The sequence below is a fragment of the Cucurbita pepo genome, chromosome 3, assembly GCF_057944985.1.
Source record: "Cucurbita pepo subsp. pepo isolate OVF chromosome 3, ASM5794498v1, whole genome shotgun sequence".
Classification (NCBI taxonomy): domain Eukaryota; kingdom Viridiplantae; phylum Streptophyta; class Magnoliopsida; order Cucurbitales; family Cucurbitaceae; genus Cucurbita; species Cucurbita pepo.
In genome coordinates, this window is record NC_141800.1 from 17,122,997 (window position 1) to 17,145,494 (window position 22,498).

Consider the following 22,498-nt stretch of genomic DNA (forward strand, 5'->3'; position numbering starts at 1 on the left):
GGGAGAACCAGCTAGCTTTGAGTTCGAGTGGCATTTCACCTCTAACCACAACTCATCCACTGATTCTTCGACATCAGTTGGTTCGTACCTCCACTTAGTTTCACCAAAGTTTCATCCTAATCATGGATAGATCACCCAGGTTCGAGTCTATAAGCCGTGACAATTGCCCCATGAAAACTTATAAACGCCCTAGCTAAACTTATTGAGACTAGGATAGATCACCCAGGTTCGGGTCCATAAGCCGTGACAATTGCCCCATGAAGACTTATAAACGCCCTGGCTAAACTTATTGATGATCGAGATGAAATTTCAGCTTTTGACTCTCGGTTAATTGAACCCTCGCTCCTGGTATTATTTCGAGACATTCCGTATACGAGCCTCTTCAAACAGGACTTATTGCTATTGATGCGATGATTCCTATCGGACGTGGTCAGCGAGAAGTGAAATTCTCCATTTATTTTAGTGAGTATCGGGTGGGAATTTTCCATAGAGAATTGTTTGGTGTGAAAATTTTATCTGTTTATCATATTTAAAAATATATTTATATTAAGTGGGACGAGAATTGGGTGAAGACGGGGACGGAGAATATAATCCCGTCCTTGACTTCATTTATCTTGAGATTGTTACACGAACATGACTATCCACAGTGGTATGATATTATCCACTTTCTCTCGTATTTTAAATATAAATTAAAATTTTTATTTTTGGAACTTATTAAATAAATACTAAAATAAACACAATATTTAAAAAGAATATTCAAACCTATTTAAAAAAGGACCGCCAAATCCCAAATTGTCGAGAACGTGAAAGGCTTGTAATTTGGATCAATATAATAACGGTGGTACCCGGGCGCGCACGTCTTCTTCCCACCATCATAGATCGTACTTCTTGTTCTTAGTAACTACTGAAAAAAAAAAATAACCACCCGAATTTCAGCATATTCCACTCTCGAAGATGCGAAATCCCACTTCAGTTCATCTCCATTTCCCTCTCTTCCATCGCCCCATTTCTGTCGAGAAGATTTAGACGGAAATCGCCATCATGAAATGGATATGCATTGCTCATTTTTTGCTGTTAATTAGGTTGATTGTGGCCGATCATCGACGAATCCCCACCACCCTTGATGGGCCATTTCTGCCAGTTACTCGTCGATTTGATCCGTCTTTGAGGCGTGGAAGCGATGATTTGCCCTTGGATCATCCCAGGCTACGGAAGAATGTTTCATCCAACTTCCCTGAACAGATAGCGCTTGCGATTTCAACTCCGAGCTCCATGTGGGTCTCTTGGGTTACGGGTATTTGATTCTTTCAGTCTCTGCATACTTTATTTTCAGTCGTTGTATCAATTTCGAAGAGTTTTGAGGAAGCAGAGTATCATTGATGTGTTTTTACTTTCAAATTAGTTGCTGTTGTTTTGTTTGATGGAAATTTGGATATGGGATTGTTTGAATTGGTTCAGGGGATGCTCAGATTGGCCAAAATGTGACTGCGCTGGATCCCTCGTCTATTGCCAGTGAGGTTTGGTATGGAAAAGAAAGTGAAAAGTACACGAGTGTGAGAAGAGGGTTTTCGACTGTTTACAGTCAGCTATATCCATTTGAAGGGCTGCTTAATTACACTTCTGGCATCGTTCATCATGTCAAAATCGACGGTATAAAAGCTCTTCTTATAGATTTCTTATGGTAGTTGGAATTATTTGAACTCTATTATTGTTTTGATTGTTTTAGTGCCTGAAAAAATCTCGTTATTTTATGGTTTCATTGTGAGATCCCACGTCGGTTGGGAGGAGAATAAAACATTTTTTATGGGGTGTGGAAACCTCTCCCTAATAGACACGTTTTAAAAACCTTGAGGGAAAACTCGAAAGGGAGCCCAAGGAGGACAATATTTACTAGTGATGGGCTTGGGTAGTCACAAATGGTATGAGAGCGAGGTTCCAGGTGATGTGCCAATGAGGAGGTTGAGCCCTGAAGAGGGGTGGACACGAGGCGGTGTGCCAGCAAGGACGATGGGCCCCAAAGGGGGTGGATTGAGGGGTTCCACATCGATGGAAGAAGGGAACGAGTGCCAGTGAGGACGTTGGGCCTTGAAGAGGGGTGGATTGTGAGATCCCCCATCGGTTGAAGAGGAGAATGAAACATTCTTTACATGGGTGTGGAAACTTCTTCCTAGTAGACGCGTTTTAAAAGTCTTGAAGGGAAGCTCAAAGAGGACAATATCTATTAGCTGGGGCTTGGGCCGTTGGCCAAAGAGGTCAATTTGAAAGGATGTTCTTATAGAGGTGCCGAAGCCTCTACATCTGGCATGGGGGAAGATCAACTAATGAAAGTTATTTTCATTTTGAAGCATGTTCTTTCGTATGGTGGTTCATATCTTGAATTAAAGATAATGCAAATTAGGGTCATTCCAAGAACACTATGACTTCCTTTATTTTGCCTAATATATTGTTTCTATCATAGATGCTCTTAGAGTAGAGTATTATTCCCTTTTATTTGCCAAGTATGTTGCTTAGTTTCTTGCAGGCCTCGAGCCCGAAACCAAGTATTATTACCGGTGTGGAGATAGCTCTATTTCAGCTTTGAGTAAAGAGCACGTCTTCAAGACTTTACCGGTGCCGAGCAAGAGTTCATATCCTCATAGAATAGCCATTGTTGGAGACTTGGGACTCACAAGCAATTCAACAACAACAGTTGATCATATGGTTAAGAATGATCCTTCTCTGATCTTGATGCTCGGAGATTTAACTTATGCGAACCAATACCGCACAACGGGTGGCAAAGGAGCTTCATGCTTTTCATGTGCATTTCCAGATGCGCCCATCAGAGAGACATATCAACCCCGTTGGGATGGGTGGGGCAGGTAAAACCTCATATAACACAATCCTGTTTCCTGTTTTTAGATCTTTGAAAATATCTTTTGTTACTTGTTTTGTTTGGAAAACGTCTCTGAGATATGTGGAAATTTTTTAGGAAACAATACGTGTTCTTACTTTACCTTAATGGAACTATTATATTTTGTTTACGGCATTTTGAGAATTGTTGTGAGGGAATTCCACATTGGCTAATTTAAGGAAGGATCGATCATGAGTTTATAAGCAACAAATACATCTCCATTGGTACAAAGCCTTTTGGGATAACCAAAAGCAAAGCCATTACAGCTTATGCTCAAAGTAGACAATATCATACCATTGTGGAGAGTCGTTATTCCTAACACGGCTTACATGTTGTATACTAAATATCGTGCTAATTTGACATGGGTCATATTGGGTATCAGGTTTATGGAGCCACTGACATCACGAGTTCCAATGATGGTTATTGAGGGTAACCATGAGATTGAGCCCCAAATTTCCGGGATCACTTTTGAATCATATTTGACAAGATTTGCAGTGCCCTCTGCTGAGAGTGGCTCGAATAGTAGCTTCTACTATTCATTCAATGCTGGCGGAGTTCATTTTCTTATGTTGGGAGCATATGTTGATTACAACGCTACTGGTAATAGATACATACACGCATTCTAGTCAAGTTTTCGAACTTTGAAGGGATTTTTTTTATAAATGGCCTGGCTCTCATTGTAGGTGCTCAGTATGCTTGGCTGAAAGAAGATCTGAGTAAAGTGGATCGTAGCCTGACCCCTTGGTTAGTAGCTGCCTGGCATCCTCCATGGTACAATAGCTATGCTTCTCATTACCAGGAATTTGAATGCATGCGCCAAGAAATGGAACACCTTCTTTACGAGCATCGTGTCGATATCGTTTTTTCTGGTCATGTAAGTTTCAAGACTCTCTTGGATCAGAAATATGCCTGTTTTTCTTGACCCTCTTCCCACCGGACCCCCCGAGAGATCGAAATAACTTCACACAAATGTCTAGTCTTGCAAGTTCAATATGGGAGGGTCATTGACCATCATGTTTATCTTGTGAATTATGGTCTGCAGGTCATTGAGTCTTGTACTGGCTTTAATATTGACCCTGTCTTAGGACTTTAAGTTTATTTTGCCTGTAGTTCTTTGTTATTTGATGAACATTTGATCGAATGTGTGCTATCTGTCTCGGCTGTTCAGGTACATGCCTACGAGCGCATGAACCGAGTGTACAACTATACGCTGGACCCTTGTGGGCCAGTTTACATAACAGTTGGAGATGGTGGAAACATTGAGAAGGTTGATGTGGACCATGCTGATGACCCTGGAAAATGTCCTTCAGCTGGTGATAACATCCCTGAAATTGGAGGAGTTTGTCGTTTGAACTATTCTTCAGGTCCAGCAGAAGGGAAGTTTTGTTGGAACACTCAACCTGAGTGGAGTGCATTTAGAGAAAGCAGCTTTGGTCATGGAACGCTTGAGGTCATAATTTATCATTCTATCCTTACTCCGAATACAACTTTTGTCTGTTGTGAGATCCTACCTCGGTTGGAGAGGGGAACGAAACATTTCTTATAAGGGTGTGGAAATCTCTCCCTAGTAGACGTGTTTTAAAAACCTTGAGGGAAAGTCTGAAAGGGAAAATCCAAAGAGGACAATATCTGCTAGCAGTGGGTTTGGTCTGCTACAAATGGTATCAAAGCCAGATACCGAGAGATGTGCCAGCGAGGATGCTGGACCTCAAGGGGGTGGATTGTGAGATCCTACATCGGTAGGAGAGGGAAATGAAACATTTCTTATAAGGGTGTGGAAATCTCTCCCTGATAGATGCGTTTTAAAAACCTTGAGGGGAAGCCCAAAGAGGACAATATCTCCTAGCGGTGGGTTTGGGCTGTTACAAATGGTATCAGAGCCAGACACTGAGCGATGTGCCAGCGAGGACGCTGGGCCCTAAGGGGTGGATTGTGAGATCCCACAATGGTTGGAGAGGGGAACGAATCTGTAACAGCCCAAGCCCACTGCTAGCAGATATTGTCCTCTTTGGGCTCTCCTTCTGGGCTTTCCCTCAAGGTTTTAAAATTCATACGCTAGAGAGAGGTTTCCACACTCTTATAAAAAATGCTTTGTTCCCCTCTCCAACCGATGTAAGATCTCACAATCCAAGCCCACCGCTAGCAGATATTGTTCTTTTTGTGCTTTCCCTTGTGGGCTTCCCCTCAAGGTTTTAAAATGCATAGAGAGGTTTCCACACCCTTATAAGGAATGCTTCGGTTCCAAATAGGATAATATCTGCTAGCGATGAGTTTGGGCCTTTAATCTTCGATGTCCATTAACCTTGCAGTCTAATGAAGATCCTATCGCACTGTATCAGATGCGAGAGCTGAGAACTAAACTTGTTTATTTTTCTAGTTCAGGTAACAAATTCAACACACGCTTTGTGGACTTGGCACCGGAATCAAGATATGTACAAGGAAGATAACCATGGAGATCAAATATACATCGTTCGACAACCCCGGGCGTGCTCTCCAACTGCCAAGGTTGCTTCTGTCTCAATACTCTCTTGAATTGTTAATGTTTATAGGTCCTTTTAAGCTTCCTTGCTCTACAACTTATAATCAAACCTTATCGAAAAATGTTCAAGGTTCGATACGTTAGTAACTACCATGGGTTAGCCTTATAGCATTAGCATGTAAGAAGACTTTGAGTGAACGTGTTCAAAGCACGTGATGACTTATCTAGGATATGAACGTTCTATGAATTTCAAGACATAATGTTACAAGGTGTGCGTAAACTAGCTCGAATACGATATAAAAAAAATCAAAGAATGCTGCACGTATACCTCACTTGTCTTTCTCATCTATGTTATCAATATTTTTCTATCAAATCCCTCGTTACTGTAAATTATTGTATTTATTTTTAGCTGAGGGTAGTGTGGTAATTCCTCCCATGCGTTGAAAAACATTTAGGGACAAAGAGATTTGTGAGATCCCACATCGATTCAAATGAGAAACGAAACATTCATTGGATGGATATGGAAATCTCTCCGTATTTTAAAATCGTGAAGACATATCCAAACGTGAAAGAACCTCTTCATTCAGTGTATGTAACTAATTCGATTGAAAATGTTGTCTCATCTTGTATGTCTCAAAAAGAAAAAACAATTATTAGCTTTAAATAAGTAACAGGTAATTCCCATATTGGTAATTACCATATAAATAAATATTGCTTAGTGAAATTGGAAATTAGCGTAATAATTTGAATTTAAATATATTAAAATATTATTTTATTTTCTATATTATCCATAAATCTCTCAAATATTTATTAGTTTATTACTAATTTTTTTTAATAAAAAATCTCTATTAATATTTTTTTAATATATTCAAATTGTGTATTTTATTATACAAAAATTATTATAATTATTTAACTAATTTTGATATAGTTTTTCTAAATGATAAATCCAACATTTATATATATATATATATATATATATATATATATATATATAACTAAATAACTAATATATTTTTTCAAGAACGAACATAAATATTTATTGCATTATTTTTCCTCATATGGAAAGTGTTCTGTCATGAAAAAAAAAAGTATATTTATAATTCCTTGTTTGGACATTTAATTTTTATGATTTTTTTTATAATTAAAACTAAATTGTTACAAATTAAATTTCCGTGAATTATGAGAGCTTTCAATCATATATAATTGAAAGTTTTTATTATTATTATTTATTTATTTATTTTATTTGAATCCATTTATGTCAAGTGAGTTGTTCTTGCTCTGGCACAATGAATTAATGAAATATTATTTATAAGTCACTTCAGATATTTCTTGGAGAACCCACCGCCTTCACGTGTTGCTGTTGAAGAAAATTCTCACAGCTCTGAGGACCGATTTGATTCCATTTCGTTTCCCCTTTTCCATATCCTTCAATCACATTCACAATCCCGATTCGCTCTCTCGCCGATCGTCCTCCATTGCCGTCCACGATGCAGTACAACAACTTAGGCAGGTCCGGCTTGAAGGTCAGCCAGTTATCATACGGTGCTTGGGTCAGTTTCGGCAATCAACTCGATGTGCGAGAGGCTAAATCTCTTCTTCAATGCTGCCGTGACCACGGCGTCAATTTCTTCGACAACGCCGAAGTCTATGCCAATGGAAGGGCTGAGGAGATCATGGGCCAGGCCATTCGTGAGCTTGGATGGAAGCGCTCTGATATCGTCGTCTCCACCAAAATCTTTTGGGGCGGTTCTGGTCCCAACGACAAGGGGCTTTCCAGAAAACACATCGTTGAAGGTACCAAGGCTTCGCTGAAGCGATTGGATATGGAGTATGTTGATCTTCTCTACTGTCACCGTCCGGATGCGTCGACGCCGATCGAGGAGACGGTGAGGGCGATGAACTATGTGATCGATAAGGGATGGGCGTTTTATTGGGGTACTAGTGAATGGTCGGCTCAGCAGATCACTGAGGCTTGGGGGATTGCTAATAGATTGGATTTGGTTGGGCCGATTGTCGAGCAGCCGGAGTACAATTTGTTATCTCGTCATAAGGTAAGCGCCTTCTTTTTGCTGCAATCGATTGTTTCCTGATGTGTTCTTAGATCATAGAAATGGAATTTCCAGTTATGGTACACAACATTTTCTGATGAGGGTTTTGAATGCTGTGATTATTGACTGATCCGGTGTTGTGATGGTTTCTGCAATTGATTTCCAATGGAACTATATATCTGGTTTCTTCAAATCTGCGTTAGATATGCAATTTTGGCCTTGATCTATGCCATTTTTCGATTTTATTATCATTCTTTAGAACTTCCATTAGTTTTTTCTTTCAAAACTTGACTGTGAATAGATATTAAAAAGCAACGTCGTGAAAATTGAATAGTACTGTTTTCCAAGGCAGTGATGGGTTTATGGTACAGTATTATTTTGGTTAAATTACAAGATTTATGTTTATTTGGTCCTGTACATCCAAAACTATTACTAAACTTTCAACTTTGTATCTATTAAATATAAACTTGAGTTCGTGTCGAACGAAACCTTAAACTTTCAATGTTGTATCTCATAGATCTGTAAATTTTAAAATTTTTGAAAGCTGAGGGGCTAAATTTGAAATTTTGAAGTTAGGAATCAAATAAAAATTACCCTGTAGTTCAGGGACGAAATTTATATTGGGGATTAGATCGAAGAATAGAACGTAGATGATATTATATGTTTAGCCTAATGATTGCATGGTTCTATATGTATTTACCAGTAAAACTGTTCTCTTTGTTTTCCTCTTCCATTTGGAAATGGAAATAGAGCTTTCCTGTTGTAGATTTAAAGTCAAGGTCTAGTTTCAGAGATGTCAAATGAGATTTCTTTGTTGGAAAACAATCTTTAACTTAATTCATGAACAGTTTAATGTGTTGCAGCTTGCAAGGATGATTAATTTAGTCTCCTCCTTTTGGGTTCTGTTCTTTTTGCATGGAGATTAAATTCAGACATGTTACTGTATCAATGCAGGTCGAGTCCGAGTTTCTCCCTCTGTACAGCAACTATGGCATAGGTCTAACGACATGGAGTCCGCTGGCGTCTGGTGTGCTCACTGGAAAATACAACAAGGGAACTATACCACCTGATAGCCGATTTGCTTTGGAAAATTACAAAGTAAGATAAGTTCGGATCTGATAGTTCGGCATGCTTCAGTATGATTTAGCTAATAAGTTCTTAGTTATCAGTTTCTTTTTCGGATTGACGTCTGCAAGCAACCTCGTTTTGACATCCTATGCTAGTAGTGATTAAGAACTTAGTGTTTTTTTTTTTTTTCTCCCTTATACCAATGATGAGAACGTGGGAACTTAAGCCTTATTCTGCATGTTTGTAGAATCTCGCAAATCGATCTCTGGTTGATGATGTGTTGAAAAAAGTCAATAACTTGAAACCAATTGCGGATGAGCTAGGAGTGCCATTGTCGCAACTAGCAATTGCCTGGTGTGCTTCAAATGCTAACGTCTCCTCGGTTATCACCGGCGCCACGAAGGAATCTCAGGTCAGTTTTATGTGGCTGTTGGTTTTGAAATTTATGCACGTTTTACTCCGAGATCTAGTGTAGTTAGCATGTGTGCTTCAAATCCTAATGTCTCATCAGTTAAACATGGTTGGGCTAACTGGGAGTCCTTTATCTGGCTCGTCGGGTCCTAATTGGGTCTGTAAGCCGTAAAATGTAAAGGACTGCCTTCAAAGAGTTGGCTCATATGGAACAGGCTTAATACTTCTAAAAACCAGTTAATCTACCCTATACATCATAAACTAGTTCATATCTTCTGCTAGTTATTGGGTGATCTTTAGAGGTTGATCTTTTTTAGCTGTGAGGATATATGTGATCTGATTCAGTAGGACCATATCTGTTCTTAGAAGTGTAACAAAAAAGGATTTTAGTTCAGCAGTTGATTGAGTAGGACCAGTTTCCAATGTTGAATGATGAAAGTCCCACCTCGGCTAATTTAGGGAATGATCATGGGTTTATAATCAAAGAATATTCTCTCCATTGGTATGAGGCCTTTTGGGGAAGCCTAAAGCAAAGCTACGAGAGCTTATGCTCAAAGTGGACAATATCATACATTGTGGAGAGTCGTGATTTCTAACATGGTATCAGAGCCATGCCCTAAACTTAGTTGTGCCAATAGATTGGTAAATCCTCAAATGTCGAACAAAGAACACCAAAAGAAAAGGAGTCGAGCCTCCACGAAGGCATAGTAAAAAATGACTAAGACTCCAAAAGAAATAGGAGTCGAGCCTCGATTAAGGGGATGCGTACATGGCTAATTTAGGGAATGATCATGGGTTTATAATCAAATAATACTCTCTCCATGAGTATGAGGCCTTTTGGGGAAGCCTAAAGCAAAGCTGTGAGAGCTTATGCTCAAAGTGAACAATATCATACCATTGGGGAGAGTCGTGTTCATCTAACATCCAAAACCATTCTGTTTGCATTCAGCCGCCGTTGATTTTAGTTCAGTTTCCCATCACAGATTTGGGAACCACACAGTTTATTGATCATAGTCCTAAGTTCATGATTTGTAAAAGTTAATATATAGTATAAGAATGTGCATGAGCATAGCCTTTTTTTTATTTTGATGTAATCTCAATTCATGTAAGTTACGGGATTAGCTCTATTCGAAGCGTGGAAATGAATCTGGAGATTCAGATAGTTCCCGGGAAGGAAATTTGACTAAAGAATTAATGAAAAGGGGAAATATTTATTGATTATCGTACAAATGATAACCATAGGAATCTCATTAGTTCATAAGAATAAGTACCAAGTTAATCAAAGATATCAAGAAAAAGGCTATCCTTATAAGAAGAGTTTAGTTTTGCTGAATCCATTGCAATACATCAAGAAATGAATGTATGAGATAACCCGACCTCTAACTCGTATCCTAAACATTCTTCTTCACCCTAAAACTAACGATCACAAACCGTTTTCGAACGTGTGCAGATTCAGGAGAACATGAAGGCCGTGGACGTGATCCCACTGCTAACTCCAGCAGTAATGGAGAAGATCGAGGCTGCTGTTCAAAGCAAGCCAAAGCGTCCAGAGTCATTTAGGTGATCATAGCCACATTCTTTAGTTGACAGATGGCGCACCATTGTCTTTCTGTGTATTTCTTCCTAGCTTCCATATTTACGTGCTTTTATTTATGATATGCTCTGTTATGACCTTCTTTGTTTGCTATGAACTCTTGGGGATTTCTTCTTTCTAGTCTTTATCAATGTATGTGTGTGGTTTTTTTGAGGGAGATAAAAACAAATAATTCAGCTGTGTGAACCATTAAACGGTTTAATAGAAACATCTCCGATGCCCGAACTTGATCGAAATATCGATATATCAACCAAAATTTAATATCATGATTTTACATGATTTTTTATTTAGCTAAACGTGTTAAATATGTACAATTATTATTATATAAACTATGGTTAAGTTGACATTGTCACGTAATATTAAAAAGGAAATTGAAAAATCTTTTTTGAACTTTTTTATAAACTTTTAAAGGTATTTTTCATTGTTATAATTTAAAAAATATTTCAAAAGTTTTAATAATATTAAATTGAAAAGAGAAAAAGTTAAAAAAATATATATATTTTCCACGAAAACTTTTAATATTATGTTTCAATAATTTTTTTTTTTAATTTAACAATAAAATAAAATCTGAGGGGTTGCGTTGAAAGAGCGAGAAATTCATAAATTAGTTTGGCGGTTGGGACCTTCCGTCCCTGTGATTTTGCGCGCTATTCTGACCATTGTTACTATCCTACAACTCCGTTCCTCTTTCAACATCTTTCTCCATCTCATTTTCCGAGCTTTTCTCGTTCGAATGCAAATCCGAACACAGGTATGATTTTGCATTTCTGATCTCCGATACGCATTTTGGTCGTTTCTAGCTAGGGCAAAATCTTGTGTTTGTTGGAGAAAATTTTCTTCCGACACCACGCTCTCTTCGAAAGACCATCTTGAGTGAATTTTTGGCGATATTCGTTAATTGATTCTCTGTATGTTCATTCTACAGTTCGGTAAGGGCGCAGGAAATCTTTTAGGTGAGCGCCTATTTGAAGATTCTTAGGTACATTTCAACGTTTCAAATTTCTGATTAGTTTTAGGTCTAGCCTTTTGTTTTTTTGTCCATGTTATTGAGAAATGAATGGAAATTGTTGGCGTTAATGGCTCGTTCTTGCTGCGATATTGAGTAGACTGAATGGTTTGTAAATTTAGGAGAAACGAAATGAGCATCTGAAGTAGGTGATTTGGGGGTTCAGAGTGTAGAATTAGCAAATTTGTCGATTCTTTTTGTTTCTGTGATGGAAAAAGATAAGGAAAGAGATTTATATTTTGAAGAAGAATGGAGAAGATAGCTTAAAAGGCCAGAAACTGTTCATATGTTGAACAATTTATCTTTCTGAGATCATGCCTAGGGAAGTACATGGTACTTTAAGCCAACAATTATACATGGAAAGACCAAGGGCTGTTTCGGATGTCCGAATTACTGCAGATTATAGTGCAAGTGATGTTTGTGTACAGACGGGTGGGGTATTTTCTTCCCAGTTTTTGCGGGATCGAGCTGCTGTAAGAAGATTGTCTGACATGAATGATGGAGATCATCATAATCAGCAACAGAAAAAGAGAACAGGTCTTAGTTTCAGTCCGAGCACCCAATTGGTATATGAGGATCTCAGTGGAATTCATAGACTCGAGAGAATGAATTCTGAAAGGAACAACAAGGTTTATCCTAACAACACAAGCAAATATCAGTGGGAATATAGTGCTACTGGACAAGCATCTGGTGAATACGCCGATGAAATTAACCGAGAAGTTCAATCTGGCCACACGATGCCGCCCTTGTATGCACCGGATTCACCTTGTTCATGTTATCCCCTTGGGGCTGGATTTGGAGATTTTTCTGCCAATGGCAAGATGAAATTTCTCTGTAGTTTTGGAGGTAGAATATTACCGAGGCCTAATGATGGGATGCTTAGATATGTCGGTGGAGAAACACGCATTATGTCCATTAGAAAAAACATCTCATATGAAGAACTTTCCAAAAAGACATACGCTGTCTGTAAATATGCCCACACTATAAAGTACCAGCTTCCTGGTGAAGACCTTGATTCACTAATCTCTATCTGTTCTGATGAGGATCTTCATCATTTGATTGAGGAATATCATGAGCTGGAAAATGCAGAGGGTTCTCAAAGACTTAGAATTTTTCTTGATTATTGCGAGAGCCCTACTTCTATTGAAGAAAGGGCAGTTCAACCAATTGATGTTGATTATCAATATGTTGCGGCTGTGGATGGTATGCTAGACCCAACTCTTCATAGTCCTAATTTTCGTACTGCTTCTTCACATACTAGAGACTTAAAAGATGCCCATTCACCTATGCCAAATTTGGCGGAAATGCTTCCTAGACCTAGTGGGCAATTGTTAAATCCCATTCAAATCCCACGCAAGGCATTTAATCAATCACCTTTAAATTCTCCGGTTACAGTAATGCAAAAAGACTTTAAGAACGTAGATTCAACATGTGCAGAAGATGCTAGAAACTTCATTCCATTTGTTTCTGAGAAACGTCCTCGTGATACGGTTTATTATGTTGATGCAATTGGCCGTCACAATCATCTTTACCATGGTTCTCAATTGATGGATTATCATCATGAAAAATTTAGAGTGGAAACTGATGAGACATACGAAGTTCTTAATGTTCATTTCCCACGAGGCTCCAGCGTGGATTTTGAGCCTGCACCCAACTGGGGTCTAAGTGATACACATTCAGTGAAAACTATGCTCAAGGAACGGGCAGTTAACTATGAACAGCTACTCTCTGATGCGGAGTATTCGATGCAGCTAACATCTGGAACCACCCATATGGGACAAAGAATTATGCATTCACATTCTGAACCCCTACTGCAGGAACAGGATCAAAAGTCGAATCATGGAGGATTCTATCCACTGACCTCATTCAATGATTGTGATCAGTCACCTTCACTGGCAATGTCAATTTCCATGCAGGATTTGTCAACGATGTGGAAACAGAGAGTTGACGGGGTATATCAAGATGCTAAATATGAGAATCATCGAAAGGTGGCATCTGGTAGTGAAAATGAAACATATGAAGAATGCAATTTTGATGAAAAAAAGGCTAATTTCAATGGAGGCATTTATGTTCCATCACTTAATGATGACCAAAAATACAAATATTTTCAACATGTTGACTACCAACAAAATGGTTGTCTCCTCAAAGAGGTTCAAAGCTTTAGAGGCAGATTTTCTGCCGAACGAGGTCTTGAATTAGAAAATTCTGCAGACACCACGGGTGGCCCCACCCTCGTATACCATTTAGAAACAACTGCTCCAAAATATTTCGAGGAGAGCCAATATTCTACCAAGGATAAACAAACTACTTCTAATATAGTAAGCATCTACGGCCTGCAGGTTCAAAGCTTCTTTATGTGCAACATATATACCTTTTCATATGGATTTAATTCTCATATATAACATATCTTGAACTCTTTCATCCGCTTAAGGTACCTCCAACTTTTTAAACATATCCGTCCACTTAAGGTACCTCTAACTTTGTAAAATATGCATCACTGAATGAAGTTGTTGTAATACTAGTATTGAGCATTTTCCACATGCGCGCGCGCGCACACACACACACACACATCGGTTGTAAGAAAACATGCAAGGATGTTGATAAGAATTTTGTAACTATAGCATAATTAAGTGGAAAGTTTACTCGTTCACAAAAGTTGAAGTTCTTATTATGTTTTGTTGATCAATTCATACACTGATATGCAGATCATAACGGATGCAGATCTTAAAGAACTGCAAGAGTTGGGATCTGGGACGTTTGGCACAGTTTTTCATGGAAAATGGAGGGGAACAGATGTAGCTATTAAGAGAATAAACAAGAGTTGCTTCTCAGGCAGTTTTTCAGAGCAAGAACGACTGGTAGGTACGACATAATTTGAAAATAGATCTTTTGAAATGTATAACCGATTCCTGTGCTCATGTTGGTGAATATGGTTATGAAAATTTTCTTAGGAAGTTATAAAATTGTGCATGCAATTTCAAAGTAAAAGTTGTACCTTCTATTTTCTCAAATGCATTTCATCATTGATTAGGCCTACGAACATATTGTTGAAGAATTTAGCACAAAAGGGGAAGAGACAAACACTTGGAAAAAAAAAAACATTCATTGAGATAGTACAAAATGGACGAGAGAAGACTTCTTACTCACCCACTTTAATCGCTCTTTCTTACTTTTCTTTCTTATGGGACATGCTTCGTACTCGTAAGTATGAAATCCTTGGAGCCCAAGTAAAAAAAATTTATAGGAATTCTCAAGAAATGCTTGGAGCCTAAAGAAATGCGAGTATGGTTTCTAGAGCATTTCTTTTGAGATACTTATTTACAATCTTCAAGATAACTTCAGAGAGGACTAATATATATTTATGTAGATTCTCCAAGAAGCTCTCGATATAGTTATTGTTGTCTTTCATTTTAACACATATTTCCTACAATCTAATTCTACCTTCCCCCCGGCCCTTTCACAATGGGACCAAAATCTCACTGTTTGCTTAGACTAGAGATTTCTGGAGAGAAGCAAAGATCCTATCGACTCTGCACCATCCAAACGTTTTGGCTTTTTATGGGGTGGTTCCTGATGGACCTGATGGAACATTGGCAACTGTAACCGAGTATATGGTAAACGGTTCGTTAAGGCATGTCCTTTTAAGGAAGGACAGGTAAGCTGGTCTATCTCCACATTTTGATTCTCTTCTTTCCTGTGAAAAGGGATATTGAAACTTTGGCATTCTCACTGCAGAGTGCTTGATCGTCGGAAAAGGCTTATACTTGCAATGGATGCAGCTTCTGGCATGGAATATTTGCATTTGAAAAACATTATTCATTTTGATCTGAAGTGTGAAAATTTGTTAGTCAGTTTGAGGGATCCTGAACGACCTGTATGCAAGGTAAGTTTTAACATAGCTGACATCTTGTGCACCTTCAATGTTTTCTGAGGTTTCTGTGTTTAGTTATCTACTTTTATCAAATTGAATCTTGCAGTTACCTATGACTAGTTGAAATTCATATTTAATATTCATGTCACACTGAGCTCGTTTCGGGGTCATTTCCTGTCTTTTAAGGTGGGAGATTTTGGTCTATCAAGAATTAAGCGCAACACACTTGCTTCGGGAGGCATGAGTGGAACTCTTCCATGGATGGCACCAGAATTGTTAGATAGTTGCAGTTCTAAGGTCTCTGAGAAGGTTAGCAACTTAAAAACGAAGATCTTTACTTTCTTTCATCTGAATCAAGCCGTGTAAATGTTGCGTAGATATTGTGCTTGAGATGCAAACGTAGTTCTGTATCAGTTATATCATTGGAGGATACTATCAATACTATTTTTGCTTTATTATCATTTTTCTTTTTAACAGGTTGATGTTTTCTCATTCGGTATTACAATGTGGGAGATTTTGACAGGCGAGGAGCCATATGCTACCATGCATTGCGGTGCCATCATCGGTAACTTTCCTTCCTATGCTCCTAACTTCTTAAAACCTTCTCAAGAGAGGTCTTGTGCTGTATTGTTCAAATTAGTATCATGCTGTTCTATACTTTGGTGGGCAGGTGGAATTGTAAGTAATACTCTTAGACCGCGGATCCCGAAACGCTGTGACCCCGAATGGAAAAGGCTAATGGAAGAGTGTTGGTCTCCTGAACCTGCAGCAAGGCCATCATTCACAGAGATAACGAATAGACTTCGTAGCATGTCGGTAGCGGTTCGGATCAGAAAGAGACCAAATGTAACAAGTAGATGAAACTCAACATCCTCATGTAAGTCACTGTTCTTGTGAATTGGAAAAGAGGAAAATAAAATAACTTAAAGCTTAAGCTATTCTGTGTAGTTAATTAGCTGGTTTTGCTTATTCACTCAGCTGAAGCAACCCATAGATCTGACGTTTATGGAGTTGATATACTTAGAAAAATCTGTAGATATGTAATAACAAATTTTCATATTGCATAATGCAGCCGTTCATGTTCATGTTCATGATCCTGAGTTGTTCATATTTATTCGATATTGTACCAGAGATTTTTTTCAATTAGCTAAACGAGATAGAGGATGAGAATTTTTTTTTTAAATGAATATTATAACAAATATGATCTCTATAATTTGACTGATAATTTATCCTTAGAGGGACAAGCTGAAAAGTCCATGCTCCCTGCTAGTAGATATTGTCCACTTTAGCCCATTATGTATAATCGTCAGCGTCACGGTTTTAAAACGTCTACTAGTGAGAAGTTTCATACCTTATAAAGAATGTTTCGTTCCCCTCTCCAACCGATGTGAGATCTCACAATCCACACTCCTTGGGTGCCCAGCGTTCTCGCTGGCACACCGCCCCGTGTCTGGTGTCACAATCGCACTTTTAATGGCAGTGGACTTGCGATTGTGCGGTACTCACTTTCCAACGACAAGTGAGCTAAGCCAATTCGTTCTTGCGTCGCCTACGGCCAAGCGACGTATGCTCGAGCCTCTGACCTCAATTTTAAGAGAAGGTTTTAGAAAGCGAGGGCAGAGAGAGATTTTTGAAAGATACGTTATATAATAAGCAAGCAAAAGAGAAATAACAACGGCTTACAGTATATAACCTTAGGTAGGCTCGATGACTTACTCGGGTCACAATCAAATTGCAGATTGTGACATTCTCTCCCACTTAATTTAGTCATCGTCCTCGATGACTTCCTCGGGCGCATTCGCCCCATTGATTGTGAAACTTGGCTCTGATATCATTTATAACAACCCAAACTCACCGCTAGCAGCTATTGTATGCTCTAGCTCATTATGTATCACCGTCAACTTCACAGTTTTAAAACACGTCTACTATAGAGAGATTTTCACACTCTTATAAGAAATATTTGGTTCCCTCGATATTGGATCTTATACAAACTTTAATAAACGCACAAAAATTAGATAAAAAGATATCACAGCAAAATATTAGCTCACTTTTGCATGATAGTTAAAAGACATATGTTATCAGCTATAATTTTTAATTAAAAACATTGAATAGAAAAATGATGGCCCACCAAATAATGTCTACATTTGTCCAGATGCGGATAGATAATGTAAACATATCTATCATACGGATAGATAAATGAAAATGGCGTCGTTGTTCTAGAATTCCCATGCGCTTCCCAATTTCGGCATTATCCATTATCCTGAGACGGCACGCATTCCCAAGCAACCGCCTATTTTGATTGCTATATTTACCTGAAAATGGCCACCGATCACCATTTCATATACTTTTCCGGCCAATCTCAAGCTCAATCTCATTTCTCCGGCGGCTTCAGTAATGGAGAAGGCAATCAACAGGCAGAGCATTCTGCTACATCACCTCCGGCCTTCTTCTTCGGCTTATAGCCATGAATCTTCGCTCTCTGTAAGTTCTTTATCCCTCCTTTTGAATTGAAGATTTTGTTATTCAAACTTTTCTCTGCAAGTCGCTCTTTGAATTGTTTGATTGAGTTTGGTTTGGTTTGGTTGTTTTTTCTTGCTAGGCATCGGTTTGTGCAGCTGGGGATAGTGCGTCGTATCAAAGAACGTCGGTGTTTGAAGATGATGTCGTGATAGTTGCGTAAGTTGCTTCGTCTTACATGAAGTGAATTTCGCTCTCTATTTGCTTACAGTTGATTCAAAGTGATTCCTTAAATTGAATTTGTGAAATCTCCATTTTCTTTCTCTCAGAGCATACCGCACCGCCCTTTGCAAATCGAAGCGTGGCGGCTTCAAGGATACTTATCCTGATGATCTGCTCGCCCCTGTTTTGAAGGTTTCTTGTTTCACTTTTTCTTCTGTTCTCTTCATGGATTCAACTTAATAGGTTAAACCGAATAAGAGGAGAACCATGCTTTCGTTTTTCTTCGTTTTTGTTGCTTAATGATTTAGTGAGCTCTGAATCCTGATGATGATGATGATTTGATCCAGGCATTGATTGAGAAAACTAATTTGAATCCAAGTGAAGTTGGGGACATTGTTGTTGGTTCTGTGCTTGCACCAGGTTCTCAGAGAGCGAGTGAATGTAGGATGGCTGCTTTCTATGCCGGCTTCCCTGGTATGCAATTCTCCAAGAATTGTTCATATTCATTGGTGTCTTCTATTATCAATGCATGTAATGCTTTTGTTGCAGAAACTGTGCCTGTTAGAACTGTTAATAGGCAATGTTCGTCGGGGCTGCAGGCCGTTGCTGATGTAGCAGCAGCTATAAGAGCAGGATTTTATGATATTGGTAAGCAACAAAGGGATAAGTTGAGTGAAGATTTATAACTGCCTTGTTTAGTACGCAAACTTATTCTATTTTTATTACTCGTGTTTAAGGAATTGGAGCTGGGTTGGAGTCGATGACTGTTAATCCAATGGCTTGGGATGGATCTGTCAACCCTAGAGTACTATCTTTCCCTTGCTCTAATACACATATTTGAGTTCAGTTCTAGATAGTCTTTAAAACATACTTCGAAGTAGGAATCTTAAAAAAATTGAAATCTCTTCTTTAAAATGACAGGTGAAGTCAATGGAAAATGCACAAAACTGCCTTCTTCCGATGGGAGTAACCTCAGAAAATGTTGCCCAGCGTTTTGGGGTGTCAAGGGAGGAGCAAGATAAGGCTGCTGTAAGTAGAATGGATCTTGTATCTCTTTCAAGGCTCTTAGATGTATATTTTGTACTGAAATCCTTAGTGTGTGTCTAGGTTGAGTCTCACAGGAAGGCTGCAGCTGCCACTGCTAGTGGCAAATTTAAGGATGAAATTATCCCTGTTTCTACTAAGGTAAGTAGTAAGATTCGGTACAATGCAGTTTTCACATATTGCATCAACAGGTATGCCAATTGGTTGCTGGGGTTTTGATGTCTTTATTTCAAACAGATTATTGACCCGAAAACTGGTGAAGAGAGACCTGTTACAATCTCTGTTGATGACGGGATTCGACCGAACACAACTCAAGCAGATTTGGGGAAGCTAAAGCCTGTGTTTAAGAAAGATGGAACCACCACTGCTGGTATAATTATGTCTGATTATATTTGAATTGATTAGTAGAGAGATGTTCTGCTATTTTTGCTTATGATCCTCTGGTGTTGGTATTGTGTAGGCAATTCTAGTCAGGTGAGTGATGGTGCTGGAGCTGTTCTCCTTATGAAGAGAAGTGTTGCAATGCAAAAAGGACTCCCTATTCTCGGCGTCTTCAGGTTTGAATCTCAAGATTTCTCTTTAATACTTGACATCACAAAGAATTGTACAATTTGAATGGTGAATTCCGCTAGATATTCAAAACTTGTTCATCCACGTATCCTGACTTGCAAACTTCTCCCCAAACTGTCATGATTATTTTTACTATCTTATGCATGGGGTGATGACAGCATGCTTTGCATTAGCCATAGTTACTCTCAGAATACACCATGTCACGAAACGATGAAGGAGATTAAGCGTTAGTTTCGAACATAAAAGCTCATTCTTTTAGGTATTAACTTGGGGCTTCCCAAAGTAGAGATTTTAGAACTGTTTTGAGTATGAATGTAAGATCCCATGTCGGTTGAAGAGAAGAACGGAACATTCCTTATAAGGGTGTGGAAACCTCTCCCTAGCAGACGCGTTTTAAAAACCTTGAGCGGAAGCCCTGAAGAGAAAGTCCAAAGAGTACAATATCTGCTACCGATGGGCTTGGGCTGTTACTAATGGTATCAGAGTCGGACACCGGGTGGAGTGTCAGCGAGGACGCTAGACCTCCAAGAGGGTAGATTGTGAGATCCCACATCGGTTGGAGAGAGGAATGAAGCATTCCTTATAAGGGTGTGGAAACTTCTCCCTAACAAACGTGTTTTAAAAACCTTAAAAGGAAAGTCCAAATAGGACAATATCTACTTAGCGATGGGGAAGTACTTTTTTGTCTCAACATTTGTTGCTGTTTGTTTTGTAGGACGTTTACTGCTGTGGGTGTGGATCCTGCTATCATGGGTGTTGGCCCGGCTGTTGCAATTCCAGCCGCTGTCAAGGCTGCTGGGCTTGAACTGAATGATATCGATCTTTTTGAGATAAATGAGGTACCATATTTTTCTATCACAAATTGAGGCTTGAAGTTTGAACCTTTTAGGCACATGTTGGCTTTGGACTAACGCACAACCTAACCTACAGGCATTTGCATCCCAATTTGTGTATTGTCGTAACAAGCTGGGGCTTGATCCAGAAAAGATCAATGTTAATGGCGGAGCAATTGCCATTGGACATCCACTGGGTACAACAGGTATGTTTCTGACACGAATTTCTGTTAACCAACACCTAAAATTTTTTAAGATCCTGATGAGTTAGATGTATGTTTCTTCTTTGTATTCTTTAACCACGATTGAATCATTAGCAAATGATAATGTTTACATGGCAGGGAGAATTAGTATTAGATTGTCACAAATCTCTCCTTAAAATTTTTCTATCATTTGATGATTTTTCTCTTAGCATATGCTCATTAACTTGGTTCTGTCTGCGCTCTGTCATCTGTGGCTGTCTTCTTCCATAGGCGCCCGCTGCGTTGCTACATTGTTGCATGAGATGAAACGCCGTGGCAAAGACTGTCGTTTTGGAGTGATATCAATGTGCATAGGTACTCTCTCTCCCTCTACGTCCTTCTCTTTACCATTGTGGAGTTACAGTCCAATGACGATGACGCGATGGATGATTAATTCTTGAAACTGCAAAATTGCAGGCACTGGAATGGGAGCTGCAGCTGTGTTCGAGAGGGGTGATTGTGTTGATGAGCTTTGCAATGCTAAGAAAGTTGAAGGAATAAACCTTCTGTCTAAGGATGCTCGTTAGAACAAGTTTTAATACTCAATAGTGTGAGACAAGGAAATCAATAAGAAGGATACAGTTTTATGGAGATTTGAATATCTGTTTGCTTCCCACCATCTTATTCCATTCTGGACGCATCATTTTAATTCTATTGTCTTTTGATTTGTTTCCATAAAGGCTTTGTCCGAACTACTTGATGATCCTAAAACAAGTAGTCATTTGGTTTGAATTCAACGGATGGATATTTGGATGTTAATGATCCTAAAATTGATGTAACTCGAAGCTATCTTGTTTCATTAGTCTTATTCAACTTTTGTTGGGTTTAGAATGTCGTGAGACAGTCTGATTAATAGCAGGAAAGTTTCAGTCATGAAATTAAATTTCGCAGGAAAGTTTCAGTCATGAAATTTAATTTCATTGTGAGACATGATTATATTCACTAGAATTTTATCTTTTAAATTGTTTTAGCGATTGGTATTCCATGTAATATTCCATGTAATAAGTTTAAGAGTTGGAAGTTGAGTTTGTATACCCCTCCTTCAGAGTAAATGTTGAATGATGGCTTTCTTCAAGGGTGTTTTTTTGGGGTTTTATTGATAATCTAATGAAGGTTAAAAGGCGCCTTATCCTTTATATAAAATATCTTACGTCATTTTCATTTTTTTGGGTCATGTTACCCGTGCTAGTAAGAGCTTGAAGTTTTGTTTTCGAGTTAGTTTTAGATGATACAATGTAACTAACACTTCTCTCAATGTATTGAGTTTTTTTAACTTTTAGCATTTTCACTTTCCACTTGCGTACTCGAATAGCAAGTCTTTTTTAAGCTTAAATCATGCTCTTATGAGAAGCTGATTTGTTATAACTCTTTCGGATGCAAGTAAATTATGATTATTCAGCTTGTTCTTATATTAGACTAGTGTTTTTATCCTTCTTTTGTTGTTCATGATCTAAATTGAATGCTTTAGTTGTATCTTTGATGTTGAGATAAATTATGTTCGTTGATATGTGTTGAGATAGATTATGTTTGTTGATATGTTTCTCAAGTGGTGGTAGTCGTAAAACGCTCCTGTTTGATGATAGTCGTAAATGCTCTGTTTGGTGATAATCATAAACGCTCAATCTAGTCTGATACGTAGTAGCTACCAAGTGACCTTATCCTCCAACATTATGGTACAATAGGTATTGTAGATGACTTCTTTATGTCAAATGGCTCTTGGTGTTGGTTGTGTAGTTATTGAGTTGAGGTTGGGATGGAGGATC

At 38.5% G+C, this 22,498-nt stretch overlaps 4 protein-coding genes across 5 annotated transcripts; all 4 read left to right on the forward strand.

The window, feature by feature from the left end:
• Positions 1-829: 829 nt before the first annotated feature.
• Positions 830-5,649, forward strand: PAP23 (purple acid phosphatase 23). The gene is made up of 7 exons (XM_023670516.2): positions 830-1,294; positions 1,459-1,650; positions 2,522-2,858; positions 3,273-3,490; positions 3,574-3,764; positions 4,059-4,340; positions 5,273-5,649. Exons 1-7 carry the CDS (start codon positions 1,042-1,044, stop codon positions 5,420-5,422), a joined length of 1,623 nt encoding a protein of 540 aa, XP_023526284.1. The 5' UTR covers positions 830-1,041; the 3' UTR covers positions 5,423-5,649.
• A 1,040-nt stretch (positions 5,650-6,689) lies between these two features.
• KAB1 (potassium channel beta subunit 1) lies at positions 6,690-10,604 on the forward strand. Its single transcript, XM_023672625.2, has 4 exons — positions 6,690-7,420; positions 8,372-8,515; positions 8,733-8,897; positions 10,347-10,604. Exons 1-4 carry the CDS (start codon positions 6,857-6,859, stop codon positions 10,458-10,460), a joined length of 987 nt encoding a protein of 328 aa, XP_023528393.2. The 5' UTR covers positions 6,690-6,856; the 3' UTR covers positions 10,461-10,604.
• Positions 10,605-11,081: 477 nt separating this feature from the next.
• On the forward strand, positions 11,082-16,319 carry LOC111790082 (RAF-like serine/threonine-protein kinase 20). 2 transcript variants are annotated; one of them, XM_023670881.2, is made up of 9 exons: positions 11,082-11,241; positions 11,416-11,469; positions 11,619-13,814; positions 14,202-14,354; positions 14,988-15,151; positions 15,232-15,379; positions 15,554-15,676; positions 15,845-15,932; positions 16,038-16,319. In XM_023670881.2, exons 3-9 carry the CDS (start codon positions 11,811-11,813, stop codon positions 16,226-16,228), a joined length of 2,871 nt encoding a protein of 956 aa, XP_023526649.2. In that variant the 5' UTR covers positions 11,082-11,241; positions 11,416-11,469; positions 11,619-11,810; the 3' UTR covers positions 16,229-16,319. The 2 variants fall into 2 exon arrangements, with proteins under 2 accessions (XP_023526649.2, XP_023526648.2); XM_023670880.2 differs by having other exon boundaries at positions 11,416-13,814.
• Positions 16,320-17,673: 1,354 nt separating this feature from the next.
• On the forward strand, positions 17,674-21,414 carry LOC111789904 (3-ketoacyl-CoA thiolase 2, peroxisomal). The gene is made up of 14 exons (XM_023670622.2): positions 17,674-17,848; positions 17,967-18,043; positions 18,154-18,238; positions 18,394-18,520; positions 18,596-18,694; positions 18,784-18,851; positions 18,968-19,075; positions 19,154-19,231; positions 19,328-19,460; positions 19,551-19,647; positions 20,376-20,499; positions 20,591-20,699; positions 20,967-21,050; positions 21,153-21,414. Exons 1-14 carry the CDS (start codon positions 17,762-17,764, stop codon positions 21,260-21,262), a joined length of 1,386 nt encoding a protein of 461 aa, XP_023526390.2. The 5' UTR covers positions 17,674-17,761; the 3' UTR covers positions 21,263-21,414.
• Positions 21,415-22,498: the final 1,084 nt, after the last annotated feature.

Excerpts from the sequence above, each read along its gene's own strand:
- PAP23 (XM_023670516.2), top strand. The coding sequence starts at position 1,042 with ATGAAATGGATATGCATTGCTCATTTTTTGCTGTTAATTAGGTTGATT. Across the intron at positions 1,295-1,458 it reads GTGGGTCTCTTGGGTTACGG|GGGATGCTCAGATTGGCCAA; the intron begins GTATTTGATTCT and ends GAATTGGTTCAG. Across the intron at positions 3,491-3,573 it reads TGTTGATTACAACGCTACTG|GTGCTCAGTATGCTTGGCTG; the intron begins GTAATAGATACA and ends CTCTCATTGTAG.
- KAB1 (XM_023672625.2), top strand. The coding sequence starts at position 6,857 with ATGCAGTACAACAACTTAGGCAGGTCCGGCTTGAAGGTCAGCCAGTTA. Across the intron at positions 8,516-8,732 it reads TTGCTTTGGAAAATTACAAA|AATCTCGCAAATCGATCTCT; the intron begins GTAAGATAAGTT and ends GCATGTTTGTAG. Across the intron at positions 8,898-10,346 it reads GCGCCACGAAGGAATCTCAG|ATTCAGGAGAACATGAAGGC; the intron begins GTCAGTTTTATG and ends GAACGTGTGCAG.
- LOC111790082 (XM_023670880.2), top strand. The coding sequence starts at position 11,811 with ATGCCTAGGGAAGTACATGGTACTTTAAGCCAACAATTATACATGGAA. Across the intron at positions 13,815-14,201 it reads AACAAACTACTTCTAATATA|ATCATAACGGATGCAGATCT; the intron begins GTAAGCATCTAC and ends ACTGATATGCAG. Across the intron at positions 15,380-15,553 it reads CTGAACGACCTGTATGCAAG|GTGGGAGATTTTGGTCTATC; the intron begins GTAAGTTTTAAC and ends CTGTCTTTTAAG.
- LOC111789904 (XM_023670622.2), top strand. The coding sequence starts at position 17,762 with ATGGAGAAGGCAATCAACAGGCAGAGCATTCTGCTACATCACCTCCGG. Across the intron at positions 18,239-18,393 it reads TGCTCGCCCCTGTTTTGAAG|GCATTGATTGAGAAAACTAA; the intron begins GTTTCTTGTTTC and ends GATTTGATCCAG. Across the intron at positions 19,461-19,550 it reads AGATGGAACCACCACTGCTG|GCAATTCTAGTCAGGTGAGT; the intron begins GTATAATTATGT and ends GGTATTGTGTAG.